We start from the raw sequence: 15,791 nt of genomic DNA, 5'->3' as shown, positions 1-15,791 counted from the left end.
ATCCCACTAGCACGGTCCGTCATGAGACTTGCCACAAATGGTACATGCAGAACCTAAACCACCTCGGCCTACGGACCTCTGAAAATGACTGCTCCCACTACTCACTGATCGAAATCCAGCACCCTGGGTATGTCTACCTCTTTGAAATCTGCTACCACTGGCATCATGCCTACCCCCTCTGGATCCTCTGCTACCTGAAGATCTTGAACTGAAACTACCCCTCTTTGACGATCCCTGGCTGGGGTTTCCCGAAGATAAACCATCATATGATCGGCGCTTAGTCTTGCGCATCAGAGCCTGTCTCTCTACCTCAAGAGCAGCATCTCTCATCGACTGATATGTGGGGTGAACAGCACCTGAGATGCTTAAAGCTATGGGCTCACTCAATCCATCGAGAAACCTTCTCTTCTTGCTAACCTCATCCGCAATCAAATTGGGACAAAACTCTGACAGCTCTCTGAACCTCCGCTCGTACTCAAAAACTGTCATGCTATCCTAAGTGAGTGTCTCGAATTCTAGTCTCTTGGTCTCAATAAAAGCTGGAGGGCAGAACTCAGTATGAAAAGCGGTCTTAAACTGTGCCCAAGTGTGGCGTCTCCTAGTCCTCTCGTAAGCCCACCATTTTCTTGCATTACTCCTTAGCATAAAACTAGCTATCCTGACTCTGTCATCATCCGGACACTGCATACCCTCATCCAAGATTTTCTCCATATCATCTAGCCAAGATAAGGCTACAATAGGGTCTGTGGAGCCATCAAAACCCACTGCACCAAGTCTACAAGCCTGATCAACAGTATATCCAGTAAACTGACTCCTCTCGAGTGATCGAACCAGGTGCTCGACAAGATGCTCCTCATAAGTGGGTGCATCCATACTTTCGGCTGAAGCCTGCTGAGACCTACGTCTACCTCTGTGCGCCATAAGGAAAAATGGAACTATGTCCACGAACAAAAGAAATGAAATCAATGTCAAGAAATAGATTAGCAAAGTATGCAAAACACAAGATGAGTTGCATAGCAATGCGCAACCCCGATGAATTTAGAACCTAAAGCTCTGATACCAAATTGACAGTATCCACCGCGAGAACCCTCTCAGGATCTCCCAGGTGATCCCGCCTAGTGAAGTCCCACTGGACAATCATTAGAAAATATCCAATGCAATCTCATCTTAAAACGTAGATAATCAAACATCAGCATTAACATTAATACCTCAAATATATAAATATATATATATAAATAAGTCCACAATCGGCCTACTATACTATAGGCCATAACTACACACATGAGTATTATGGTTTCTACAGAATCCCATATTTAAAATCAGAGCATTCTAAGAGTGTCAACAAAGTCTATGAGAACAAATAAGTAATAAATAAGTGCAGAAGATAACAACAGGTAAAGAAAGGATAAATACAGCTGCTGTAGTGGAAAGAAACAAGCGATAATCTGTGCCCGAGGTAGACTGCTACTAGCTGTCTGGACCTAGGTGAACAAATTTAAAACAATAAAACGTGAGATAAAAGAATCTCAGTGAGTGGCAAAGTATAATAGGAAAAATAACGATTTACTTCTGAAAAATCTTTCTCTCAAGACCTTTCGTTACACTCGTTTGAAAAGTTCCTCGTTTAAAAATCATTTCACAAAACCCAAACTTGTACCCTAACTAATATCATAAAAACCGATACTAAAAAATATGAAGGAACGATCATTGTAATATTATGAAATGTCTCAAATCATGATATAAACATTTGGGCATAAAATATAATAAATACAGTTCCACCAAATAAGTATGAAAAAGTAGAAATCACCACAATTTTTGTAAATCAACAAAATATACAAACACATACAATATACCATACGATATATCAATATGCAAACCTTGGGATACACCCACCTCACGACCTCCAATGTATGAACGGTGTCATGGAAATAATAAATAACCGTCGGGACATACCTAACCTCATGGTCCGTGGCAATAATAAACCATTGGATGATACCAACTTCACGGCACTGTGGTAATAATAATAAACCATCGGATAAACCCAACCTCACAGTCCGTGGTAATAATAGATAACCATTAGATGAAACCAACCTCACGGCACCGTGGTAAATCCAGCACGCGGTAATATAATATAATATAATATAATATTGATCCAAGGTATTGGCATTCTATGGTACATCAATTTAAAAATAACCAATACAGTGTACATGAAACAATCTTGTAAGACTATATATATACTTTTCTAAACGATACTGTATCATAATTCATAATTTAACATTTAAACTTCCATTGCTTAATTAAATATTTCAAAATCTCAAAACATCATTTCATATGAAAATCAGAAATACCACAGTGAAATATATTCACCATAAACCAATTTTAAGCACATAAAAATATAAAATATTTGATCATGCTTAAAATCATATGATTTTCAATCTAGTTTCTCAAACCAAATAGTTTCCAAAATGATTTAAACTCTCAATTTAATTACCAAGATATTTAAATACCACAAGTCCATTTATGGATCCATTAAACTTGAAAATCACTTAAAATATTATCAAAAGTCATATAAAATGATAACACATATATGTGAAAGTAAATATTTATATATGCATAAAATAACATTCAATCAAATGATATATACGTAAAATATTTAAACCACATATATACTATACTATATACCCAAATCATTTAAAAATGATATAACCACTCACAGTACTGTAGATGCTCACGCCTGCTCCTCTACAGGATCGCCTCCAGGCTCAATTCGAGTACTTGTAATATAACAAAATATTCCTCAGGCTCTAAACAACTAAACGAGAGGCACTTGTATAATCCAAATGTCTCAAAATAATTTACAGTATCACAAAATTGCATAAATTGGACACCGGACAGTCCAATTATACTGCGTGTCCTTAGGACCCAGTACCCAAAATTGGAGATTTTCACCCGAAGCCTAATATTTCAAAATTGAACCACCTAACGGGTCCTAATAATATCAAATTTCACTAATTCAACTCCAATTTTAGCTAATTTGACCAATTTTGTCTAAACACAGTCCCCAACTTATTCGAAAATTAACTAATTGATCCAAAAATGGAAAAATTATCAAACGATCTCCAAAATTCACAAATTTTATATTGACAAAAAGCCCAAGAGACAATGAACTCATCAGTATGCTTACCTTGGTCCAAAGTTTCCTCCGGTGGCCGAAAAACACTGTTGAAGCATCGGTCGAACTTTCCGTTATCGGATTTTTCAAACGGTGAGGAATTTGGACAAAATAACCACGGGTGTAACACCCCGTCCCAAATCGCACCGAAATCCGTGCACGTTGACCGAGGTTGACCGTTGACCGTTGACCGAATGGGGTCAAAAGTTGACTTTTTGACTTGGTGGGAATTTCGAGTTGACCAGGGTACCGTGGTGAAGTGCATGACGCCCTGAGTTCGTAGACTACTAGCACGTCAAAAACGGAGCTACGGTTTGAAAGTTATGGACGAAACAAGTTGCGGTCCAAACTGTCCAGGGGGTATTAGAGTTGACTTTTTGTTTATGGGGAATTGAGCTTTGACTCATGCATGTTGTGAAGTGCTCGTCGATACGAGTTCATAGACTAGCGGCACGCTCAAAACGGACATCCGGTTAAAAAGTTATGGACGTTTGAAGTTTACCGGATACCGTATTATTTTAATGTTTTTGGGTCGGTGAACAGTGAAATGCCACGTGTCAGCTTCTGATTGGTCCACGTGGCATGAACAGTGTCACGCAGGGGTTTTATTTGTTAAAACACTCGGGGAAGAGAGAGAAAGAGAGAGAGGAGAGAGAAAGAGAGAGAGGAGAGAGAGAGAGAGTCACCGGCCGCCGGTCATTTTCACGTTTTCCGGCCTAGTTACTGTACACGCGCCGGCCAGCCAGATTGCCCACCTCATTTCCGGCAAAACCTCCAAATTTCACGGCGAACGGCCGCCGGACGCGCCCGGATCGGACCTCCGAAGTTTGGCGGCGATTTTTCCCCCTCCACCGCCGGCCACCGCGAATCGGCACTATTCCGGCCGATCTACAGTACACGCGCCGTACACCCATCATCCTCTCCTCAAGTCCGGCCTACCCATCAAAGATCACGGCCATCGGACCACCGACGTGCCGGGATCGGAGCATTTTCCGGCGAGGGGTCGGAAATCTTCAAACGGTGATTGCTCTCCTCACGATCTACAAGTCTGCAAAATTTCACAGCCAACAGCCACCGCACGCACGCGCCGCCGGCGACGGTTGCCGGTGACCGCGGCGGCCCGCTGGAAAATACTGTTCCGGCGAGTACCCGAAATTCCGGCCAGCTCCAGTCCGCAGTGTTCGACCTCCTGAACCCAAATACGACTTCCGTTTCCGCCAATTCGCGACGGTTTGGGAGAATTGCGGAGCCGAAACCCGAAAAGCTTCTCGATAAAATTCCGACCCCGTCGGGTACGATCATCGGAAATTAAGACCGGATCTGTGATTAGCATCACTCGAGCTTCGATTCGGTATATAACTCGTAAATTCTAGATATCGTTTGTGTTTTGACCCCCCGGGTACCGGGTATTATTTACCCGAATAAAATATTAATTTATTTGACTGTCTGTGAATTTTGTTCTAGGAGCACCGGTGAGTCGTAGAATTGATCCCGTAGTGGATCATAGGTTAATTGCGTGCTCCAGGTGAGTGACCCACCTTCAAATTAATTTTGGGGAATTTAATTGATGAATATATTATGTGTGAATTAAATATTTGGAATTTAATTTCTATGTGCCAAATATTTATTGGATTTATTGTAGAATTATTTATGAATTTATTGGATTTAAGAAAATGCGAATTCTACAAATTTATGCCGTGGGGAATTATTTTATGGTTTTGAGGATTTTGAAATTGGTGTGGTTTTAATGGTAAATTGGGCATGATTTGATTTTCAAATATTTCAAAGAAAATATTTGGTTATATTGGTGATTTCAATTTTTATAAAATATGCCCATGGAATATTATGAGATTTGATTATGATATTTCGAGAAATTATTTATGCTATTGGGAAAATGTGGATATTTGAATTGATGGATTTGGGAGTTGGTGGATTTGAAAATCATGGAATTTATGGCATTGATTATAAGGAAATTGTGGAGAATTTCCCAGTTCAAGCGGATGGATTATGCCCGCTATGCTTATGAAAAATGTGAAATTTGTTTTATGATTTAAATTTATGGATTTTATGATTTTTAGATGCACCGTGCACGTACTGGTGTTCTGATTATGTGATATGGTATATGTGATATGGATATTGTGCACACGGATATGATTAGCGCGCAGGTGGGTGTGAGTAGCGCGCAGGTGATATTATGAGGGTGTCCTGTGGATGCCATCAGAGAGGGTGGCCACCCCCCTTTGGCCGGGACACCAGGTTAGCAGCTGCGCTGTGGGACGCCACGCGACCGTATGCCGGTTTCTCTCTATAACCTCCTGTCTGGCAGTACCTCGGGACGCTGGGTACTCTGGCGCCACTGGTATATAGTGGGTGTATCAAATGATTTTCAGAACTGTGTTTTAAAATAAAATGTTTGGAAACTGTATTGGAATTAAAAATATAATTATTACTGTTCGGATATTTATTTGATGTCTTGGTTTTCGGGGAATATGAATAAAGGATTTTGTGAAAATGTTTTAAAAGGGGAACCTTTCCAACTGAGAGAATTGTAAGGGTTTTGAGAGAAATTATTATTTCCAAATAATTATTATTTATACTTATTACTGTGATATTATATGGTATAGTAGTAGGGTCGCTCACTGAGATGATTAGCATCTCACACTCTTAAATTCCGTTCCTCTAGGTACCAGGTTGTCGGTGTTCATCCAGAGCGGACTTGATCTTCATCGCTGTTTTACTTCGTGAAGTACCCTGTTCTTCTTTATTGCAGTTGTACTATTTCTTTCACTCTTGTTGTATTTATCTTGCACTGGATTACTGTATTTTTGTTTTGAAGTGCTGAAATTTGTGGAACCAATTTGTAGTTTGTGGGAGGAATAAGGGGATATTTTTGAAGTGTGTTTTCAGTGCAGGTAAATTTGTGGTAAGTAAATCCCTTAGGGGAGGTGCTGCCGGATTTTCCGTTGGAAGGTTCGGTGGTATTTCCCTGGGATCAGGGCTGTCTAGGGTTCCGGAGGAGGAATTCTGGACGGGTCCTGACAATGGGAATGAGTTCAGAGGGGTTGAAAATAGTGGAAATGGTGTAGGGGTTGGCCTGAAACGGCCAAGAAATGAGAAAATCCAGCGACCCACCTCGTCGGCCCGATCTGGGTGCGTCCTGCCACTTCTTGCCGTGAAATTTCACGGCTGAGCTCGCTTTTAGGTGACGTTCTTAGGGGGCTGGCGCGTGTAAGTGGTGGTCGGCCGGAAATGGACAAAACAGTAGTGACCCGGTTCGACGGTACAAGGGTCGAAACGACCCAGTTCGAACCCACGGGTCTGAGAAGAGAATTTCTCGGATTTTGGAGAATAAATGGGTATTTTGGATTTTGTTTCCTGTTTGACCCGCTTACCTAGACTTATATAAAGTCTTGGATCACAAATAGACAAAAACTGGAGACTGGCTTGGACACTGATTTAAAACTTATGCTTAAAATTTCTCAGAATTATAACTTTTTACCCGTAACTCAGAATTTGACGTGCCACCAGTTTATGAACTCGTATCGACGAGATCTACACAATGGTACCTTAGTCAAACCAAAACTATTGACTATTGAAAAAGTCAACTTGAACCCATACACTGTTCACTTGGTCAAACTTAATCAATTTGGTCAAACTTGTTTAATCATGGATATTTTTTGGTACGGGGTGTTACAAATCTCTCCATAGATCATTTGTAAAAGAACTTTTTCAAGGAAACCCAATAAATAAATAAATAAATAAAAATTGTAAATAAATCATACAAAGAAGTGCATAGGATGAAATATGATAAAAACAAAAAACCAAATAAGCAAGTAAAGGTATGGGTAAAATTACACATGCTAGACATAACTATAAAAATTATTGTATATTTTATAAGCAAATTACTAGCATTGTGGAAAAGCTAATGCAGCCGCTCCTATGCTATCACTAAGATATAGGCATTATGCAATATACTGCCCTAAAATAGTGAATATAAAAAAAAAAAAATTCAGAATTATAAGGTGTAGGTTTGATTTTGAGTGTCTTGGATGGAATTTAAAAAGTATTCCTCAGCCACAGTATTGTAGTTTGGTAGCTGAGATATAGGAGTTTTGTCCCTCAAACACAACATTAAAATTTCTATTACTATCAGAAGCAGATAGCCTACTACTTGTGTAAGCTGCTTCCACTAAACTTCACTATACCATAACTAAAAGCAAAAGGATTCTTGTGTGAACATAGGAGTGACATAGAAATATAAGACATGTGAAAGAAAGCGCATGTAAGTGTGTATATTTACACAAACAAAGAGACTGTCCATTATTTAAGATTCTCATATGATAATATATAATCTTTAGAAACTAAATAATAAAACAGAAATTTATTAACCCTCATAAAACTCTTTAAAAAATCCTGAAAACCATAATCTAAAACAAGTGCATAGTCTATTTCTTAAAAATGGTATGAGAAAAAAAGATGTGAGTTTGACACAATCTTAGTTTGTACGTAACTTACCAAATATCTGGAATTAAATTTAACAGCCAAAAGTTCCATTTCAGGGGCTCAATAATTAATTTATTTCAATACCAGATAGGTTTCAATTGCTAATGACTCGTTGCACAAAACCACTAAACCAATTATCAAACATATTAGAATTGGCATGCAATTTACAAATGCTCACTTCAATTGAAAACGAAGAAGAAGAAGAAGAAGTAAGAAGAAGCTAGGATGCTTGTATCCAAAGCAGTATACCCAGAATGTTTAAACATTCGTATTGATACCAAGTATTGAAACAGACAAGGAGACAATGAAAACGTAAACAACCACAATAAGTCATTCAAAGAAGCAATCATCTCAAAATATATTCTAAAACAGTAGATAACCTATATCATGGGGAAACCAGTAAGACACATGCTTTCCAAAATACCCAGTTGGGAAGACATACATAATCATCAGTTGAACAAGTACACAAATAAAATACATACATACGTATATACATAATTAAACACATAGACATATACATGCATGTACACAAACTAAAACAATATAAACACATACTTAAGACTGAAAAATACTGTCCAACTTACAAGTTTGAGAAGAGGCACAGACAAAAAGTACCCAATTAAAGAATATCCCTCAACAAGTCCAGAAAATTAAGCATGAATATCCCTCAACAAGTCCAGAAAATTAAGCATGACTCACCAAAACTAAAATTTACTTTTATGCAATTTATTATTTCGATAAAAGCTATATGATCGTCTATCCTATCCCCAAGCCATTGAAATGTCAAACTACATAAATTAATTGAAATGCAACGCACAAAACGTTTGCTATGCATTTAAAATAAAGGCACATTGATATTAACTCATAACAATTGAATCAAACATGATAAATTAAAGATAATATTCTTACTTTCAACTTGATTGTTGCCCTAACCAGGATGGTGGTGGCCAGAAAATTTCAGAATAGCCAACAGCAGATTCTAGGGGTTGAGAAACATCGTCCTCCAAGTCAAACAAGGCAGCAGCCCAACCTGGGAAATCATCCTTAACACCAATGAAGCACCTATCATTGAAATAAATGCAGTTCTCTGGCTGAAACAGAGTAGCAAAATCTCGAATCCATCCTCATCCTCTGTTTTACAAAAGCTTTTGCTACAGCTAGTAGAAGAAGAAGAAGATGGTGATGTAGAGGGTATGGGTAGTTGGGGTTTTGGGGCCTCTTTGTTCCCTGAAGACAAAGAAAGAGAGAGTGTTTTCTGGGAGTTTTGTAATGGAGTCTCTTTTTGGGGTCTCTTTTGTTTGTCGAGCAGAGAAATGAGAATGAAGTACCATTTAGATTACGAATTTATCCCTACATGAAAAGAGGAATTGGGGATAAGCTACTGAACATTTTGGTAAGTAAAGGAAGCAGACTATTAACATCTTAAAATGCCCAAAAAAATAAATAAAATAATACAATAAAATATTTTTGAGGTTTAATATATTATTTTCTATAAAAAAAAAATTTGTGATTTTTTTTTTTTTAAGAACAATTTGTGAATAGTTAAACGTGTAGAAATTGATGATCTGAACATTCTCATATCAAGCGGTCATATAGTTTGTTAAATTCTGGCGGTGGATCTATTTCAAAAAAGAATGACAATAATAATTCTAAGAGCTGATCCTTTTTATAAAAATTGCCTTTTTTTTAATTTATTTAAAGCACTTTGATAGTGCGTTAAACAAATTACAATAACAAATGTTAGATGTTTAAGTTTTAGACTTTTTTATGTAATAAGGTAAACCAAATTAACTTTTGCAGTATTTTATAGATTTACAAGTTTCTACTTTTTGGTTTCCTTTTCTAGCAGTCTGAGGAAATATTATTATTGATACCTTTTTTTTCATTTTTGTTTTTGGACATATGTTAAAAAGGAATATGGGAGGATTATCCACTTACAAGCATGATTAAACCTATTTTACTTTAAAAAAGAAAAACACTATTCAAAAAAAAGAAAAAAGAAAAAAGAAAAAGAAACTAACACCAAATATTAGAAACTGGGGATTTAATTGAACCTAAGAATTGAGACGAAGGAATATCATAACAAATAGTTAATAATTCTTTGTACCACAAACCATTAAATCGTGTACATATATATATATATATATTTTATACATATACACACACACACACATATATATATATATATATTATTGCAAGAAAACCATTAAAATATTTAACATTGCCTTTAAAATTGGTATTCCATTCTGGTAAAGTTTAATAAACATCCAAAATGTGAATAGAATGAATGCATATCACGTATCTTTTTATCATAGAATTTAGTGGGACTTTGTGTCTGAAAAAGATATGGAAAAGAAAATGACTAATTATCAAACCTGTAACATCCCACATCGGTTGAAGAGGGGCACGAAGCGGTCTTTATAAGGCTGTGAATACCTCTCCTTTCAGGACGCGTTTTGTGAGCAAAACCTTGAGGCCAGGGGGGAGAGAGGGTGTGAACCCTGGGCCAAAGAGGACAATATCCTGATGCGGGTGGTCTGGGCTGTTACAGTGGTATCAGAGCCATGACCCGGATCGGTGTGCCAGCGAGGACGCTGGCCCCAAGGGGGGAGGATTGTAACATCCCACATCGGTTGGAGAGGGGCACGAAGCGGTCTTTATAAGGCTGTGGATACATCTCCCTTCAGGACGCGTTTTGTGAGCAAAACCTTGAGGCCAGGGGGGAGAGAGGGTGTGAACCCTGGTCCAAAGAGGACAATATCCTGATGCGGGTGGTCTGGGCTGTTACAAAACCCGCCATAATCATCTCTGCTCCAATGAAAACAGTGTCATTTTTTTTTTCCCCTTTTTCCTCCCATCGACCTTTGAATTCCATCCATTTTAGTTGCTCTTGGCAAAAGAAGTTAAAAGAGATAACAATAATGTATTCTGATGGAAAAATTCCTCAATATGATATTTCAATATGTACTTAAACTTTTATACAATGAGCAGCTCTAACTGACTAGCACCACTAACACCTTCATTTTTACAATTTTTAAAACTGAATGCTGAACAGTAATATTACAAACGTAAACTACATAGCCACAACAATCTTGTATTCCTCAGAACTAAACGGTGTTGTATATATCTTCGACCTCTAAACCTTTCTTGAAGATCAATTTCAATGTATTTGGTTCTAAGAACAGAGAAAAACAGAGAATAGAACTGGATTGGGAAAATTTGCTTATCCCTCTCAAGCTAATAGAAATTATCAAGACAATAAAACTAGCAAGCTTGCACATCTCTTTGATTCAGTAGAACATAGACAAAAAACTACAAAGTCCACATAACAGCGTCACCATCGGTTTGACATAAACGTATAGGAACATACCAACTGAATCCAGAACCACATACAAGAAGCTGTGCTAATTCAGATTGCTAATTCGAATCAAACTTTTGGAAAAAAAGTTGTTGAGATCGTTATATAATTCATCTATGAATATTCGTAGATCTTTCCGTTGTTCACCTGTATAAGAATTCCTTTCATATTTAGCAGCAAGTCATATGAATTTGAGAGTGAAATAAAATTTAAAGAATGTGAAAGAAAGTACATAAAGTATGTTCACAATTGCACAAACAAAAAGAGTGTTTAATAATTGAGAATTGAGATGATCCTCATTGAGAATTGAGATGATTCTCATATTATAATTCGATCCTTGGAAACTAAATAATAAAACAGAAATTTAACCCCCGTTAAACCCAATGCATGATTTCTGAAAACTAACCATCTAAAAGCAGCTCATGATTTGTGACTTAAAAATGCTATGCGAAAAGATTGATTTTGCCATAATCTAGTTGCAGGATAGTTACCAAATATACACCTGAAAATGACTACAATAACTAAAAGTCAGTTTTGGTGGCTGATAGTCAATTTATTCAACACCAAATAGGTTTTGATTCCATGAATAATATATCTTAACCACAAAACCGATCATCAAACAGAATAAAGTACGAAATTTACAAAAGCTTCTTTTAGATAATTGAAATGGAAAAAAATAAAAAATAAAAAATAAAAACCTTGTCCACATGCCACTAGCTTTATAAAACTTAAACATTCTTAATTTCACATGAAAATATAAAGGAGAACGCGGAGCCCTTGAAAATATAAACAACCGCCTTGAGTCATTCAAGGAAGCAATCATCTAAAAGAATATTTAAAAGTGGTAGCTACGTGCTTTTCATAATACCTAGCTGTGAAGATACAGATAACCAATAGTTGATAGTACCATGTTGACATTGATGTGCAGTAAAATAATGGATTTTACTCAAGTAATGTTAACATGGTTTATTAGTCTAAACTAGAGTTGACCTTGCTTTTCATGTAACTAATATTGTGACACTTGTATGGATGGGATTTTATTGAGCCCTTTTGTCTCTCTTTCGTTAGAACCCGTGGGGTAATGTCGAAAAACTAAAAAGATGAGACAATTAAAAAAATATATGAAAGACAGAGAAGCTGTTCTCCTCCCCTGTTTTTTAATATTACCGAATATTCCTCTGTTTTCATGTTCTAGATCCTTGCAAATACATCTTTAATTTTAGACATAGAAATATATTTGAGTTTGATGCCCATATGTTGCTTTCTGGTTTATTTTTTTTACTGCAGGCCACGTTTATGCTGTTCAACAGCCAACGGTACAAAACATGCATACTTACCAACACCCACAAATATATATATATATATATATATATATACGCATACAATGTAAAATCACATTTATACATTATCACATAGGCATATATATATACATGCATATACGCATGCATAGAAACTTTCACATACATATTAAAACATACATACATGTATTCACAAAACAGATACATACACAAACCTGAAAGTCTCAAAGATACGTATGTTGAAACAGCTAAAATATAAGCCTCAATAAGTTGAAAATAAGAATGGTTTAGCTAAACAAAAATAACTCTTGCAATTTATTATTCCTATTAAACTAATTAATATTCTACCCTCTCACTAAGTCATTGAAACGTCAAGCAACATGAAATGATTGAAATGCAAACTCATGAAACATTTATTGTACATTTTAGTTAAAAATACTAACAAAACTCTATTCTATAAGATAATATTCTTACTTGCGACTTGGTGTTTGCCCGAGCCAGGTCGGTGGAGGCCAGAAAATTTTAGATTTCAGGTACCCAAAATCTTTTTTGTCCAATCTCGTGAAGCCAACACAGCAGCCTGGGAAACGATACTGACCATGATCGAAAATAGCATCACAGAAATAAACGCAATTCCTTTTCAATCCAGCAAAATCTTTGGTCGAAAGAACGTAGCAGCAATCATCTCCCACCAATATTGCCCGATACCCCAACCTCTTCACACGAATCCATTTACCTATCTCTTCGTTCAACTTGTGAACTTTTAAATAAAGGGTTTGACAGGGAATATCAACCAGAAATAAATCCCCAAGTGAACTCACCAAATACCTACAGAAAGGCCTATATGGGTGAAAATCAGAAGCAACTTGAGTAACTCTCAAGGATGAAGGATCAATTGCTACAGTCAGTCCTGTCCAATCCACAGCATAGATTCTTCCATTGTGAAAGGCAACATCCACATAATGCGATTTTACGCGCCCATCATCAATTTCCGCCCAATTCTCAAAACCGATTTTCCAAAATCCCAACTTTCTACCACGAATGTTAGCCATGACCCAAAATTCACCCTTATTGTTCCAACCCACAACAACTTTTCTAATCCAAAAACATTGGTTGTCTCCTACTTCAACAAATTCAAGATAATATGTTTTACCTACTTCTCTCACCTTATAATCCCATAACTCGATTACCTTCTCGTGTAGGCTATCAATCTGACCAAGATTCCTGAATCTGTCGAAAGGGTCCTTGAGACAAACTTTCCCAGGATCTTTCTCTTCAATATTCACGAACCAGTTATCGGTAGAATTCTCTTTCAAGGGTTCGAAACAATAGATGGTTCTATCTTTGAGCAAGTAGTAACCCCTAATAGAGGACTGCTTACCGTTCGAAACGATTGGATATGGAAGTTTCAAAGGAGACCCATCAGAGTTGAGGTGGTATTTGGGTGGAAGAGGGATTAAGTCACGCCAACCTCGGCAGACAGCACGTAGATGGCGAATCTCCATGGGAGTTTCTAGACGCCTGGTAATATTTTCCATCACGTCTTTTCCTGGGTATTGCCAGTCTAGTTGAGTCCAAGAAGAAGATAATGATGAAGCAGAAGAAGAAGGTGATGGCAATGTGCGGTAGCTGGGGTCGTTTAGGGCTCTCTTTCTTGACATTCTTGAAGAAGAAGAAGAAGAAAGAAAGAAATGGGTATTTCTATCTGTTGCTTTCTGTAGATCTATGCTTGAAATCAAATCGGGCGCGTTTTGATTCCAGTTGATAGAAAGTGGAAAATAGAAATGGGTGTTCGTGAGCCTCAAAAAAAAAAAAAAAAATGAAATGGGTGTTCGTGTTTATTTTTATATAAAATAAAAAGGAATGGTAGTCATTATTTTTTTATTATCATTATTATGAATTTAAGTATACTTTTGTGTTCAAGCAAAAAAAAAAAAAAAAAAAAGTACTCTTTTATGAATTCAATTTCAGAAAAATAATAGAGAATGTATATTGACAATTTTAATTAGCAAGTGAATAAATTCGTTATTGGTCTAGAAAAACCATAAGAAAAAAAAAAAATCCACCCATATATATTCCTTATGCTATTTTGTGTGATTTTGTATGATTATATGACAAATAAATTAAACTCTTTCATCTTGATAAACCCAATAAATAAATAAATAAATAAATTTTAACATAATTTATTCTTTGCCTGGAAGACATTTCTAATCTCTCTTTATGTTTAAGAAATTATTTCACTTCCTTTTTAGCAGCTCAATCTTTTCCACAAATGAATAAAATGATGTACTGAAATTTATACTGTTTTTTTTCCCCGAACATATGTTCTTCTCTTTCCTTTCCTCTTTTTTTTTTTTGGGTGAAATTTTCGAACATATGTTAAACAGAATATGGATGAACCTAGTTAAGCCTGATATGGAACATTGGATTGGGGATTGAGTTGAACCTTTCAATATTTTCCACTTTGCACAAAACCTTTAAAATTTATTATTATTATTATTATTATTTTGTGCTAACCTTTTTTTTTCTTTTTTTTTATTTGCCAAAAATTATTTTGTGTTTCACCTTGATAGTTGTTTGCATTTTCAATTTAAATATTTAGTTTGAGCACTCAAAAATGAAAAGAAACTTATTTGTATAATAATTCTACTTTGTATATAGAGTAGTAGTAATAACAATAATAATAATAATAATAATAAAGAATCTGCTTAGTTTGCCGAAAACATGGAGAAGAAAAATTTTGGCCTACATATTGCTATCAAGCAAATGATGTCAAAGAATAATTTGTTCCACTCTTGTTGATTTTGTCTTGGTTTCAGAAATTTCTTATGATGATTTGAATTGAATGCAAACGGCAATTCAGGTTTACCCAAATATTAACCAAAAAAAGGTCTACTAATCCTTACAAAGAAAGAAAAAAAAAATGCACGTTCATATATACTTAAGGATGTTTTCCTTTCCATTAAAATCAATGTTTTGCTTTCTTCGAATAAAGTAATGAAGTTTTGCCTTGAATAAGGTCATCCGTGTTGATTGCTTTTATTCGTTAGGAACTCTCTCTTTGATTGCTTATAAGTTGTTAATTACCAAAGAAATAATAATGAAATAGGAAAATAAAAAAAGAATACAAGATTTATAGTGTTTCACCCTCAATGTGAGAGCTATATCCACTTTGTTGCTCGATGTTTACACTATAATCAAATAAGAAGAGTACACAATACAAAATTTTGTTTCTTGATTACCAAGCAAGCAAGGAAAACGTAGTTGCTCCAATGAATTTTCAATGCAACATGCAGCACCCCTTCCTAGTGAAGCTCGCTTTAATGGTAGCTAATTTGGTTTTTTGTTGCCTCGGCTTCTTGAAACCAGCTCCATCGACCTTGATCACCATCCACTTTTTCTTCAAATCTTGTTCTTTATTGATGGTAGCCGATTTTGTACATGTGCAATCCCTAGATCT

At 36.2% G+C, this 15,791-nt stretch overlaps 1 protein-coding gene across 2 annotated transcripts; it reads right to left on the bottom strand.

Moving 5' to 3' along the window:
- Window positions 1-1,404: 1,404 nt before the first annotated feature.
- Window positions 1,405-14,158, bottom strand: LOC107418241 (F-box protein At2g26160). Of its 2 annotated transcripts, XM_060815850.1 has the most exons (4): window positions 12,806-14,158; window positions 10,051-11,180; window positions 8,585-9,025; window positions 1,405-1,481 (listed from the first exon to the last, which is right to left on the bottom strand). In XM_060815850.1, the coding sequence occupies exons 1-2, from the start codon at window positions 13,990-13,992 to the stop codon at window positions 11,177-11,179; spliced, it is 1,191 nt and encodes a 396-aa protein (XP_060671833.1). In that variant the 5' UTR covers window positions 13,993-14,158; the 3' UTR covers window positions 1,405-1,481; window positions 8,585-9,025; window positions 10,051-11,176. The 2 variants fall into 2 exon arrangements, with proteins under 2 accessions (XP_060671833.1, XP_048322624.2); XM_048466667.2 differs by lacking the exon at window positions 1,405-1,481 and having other exon boundaries at window positions 8,457-9,025.
- Window positions 14,159-15,791: the final 1,633 nt, after the last annotated feature.

The sequence above is a fragment of the Ziziphus jujuba genome, chromosome 1 (assembly GCF_031755915.1).
Source record: "Ziziphus jujuba cultivar Dongzao chromosome 1, ASM3175591v1".
In the NCBI taxonomy this organism is placed as follows: Eukaryota; Viridiplantae; Streptophyta; class Magnoliopsida; order Rosales; family Rhamnaceae; genus Ziziphus; species Ziziphus jujuba.
This window is presented reverse-complemented; position numbering and strand designations above follow the sequence as displayed.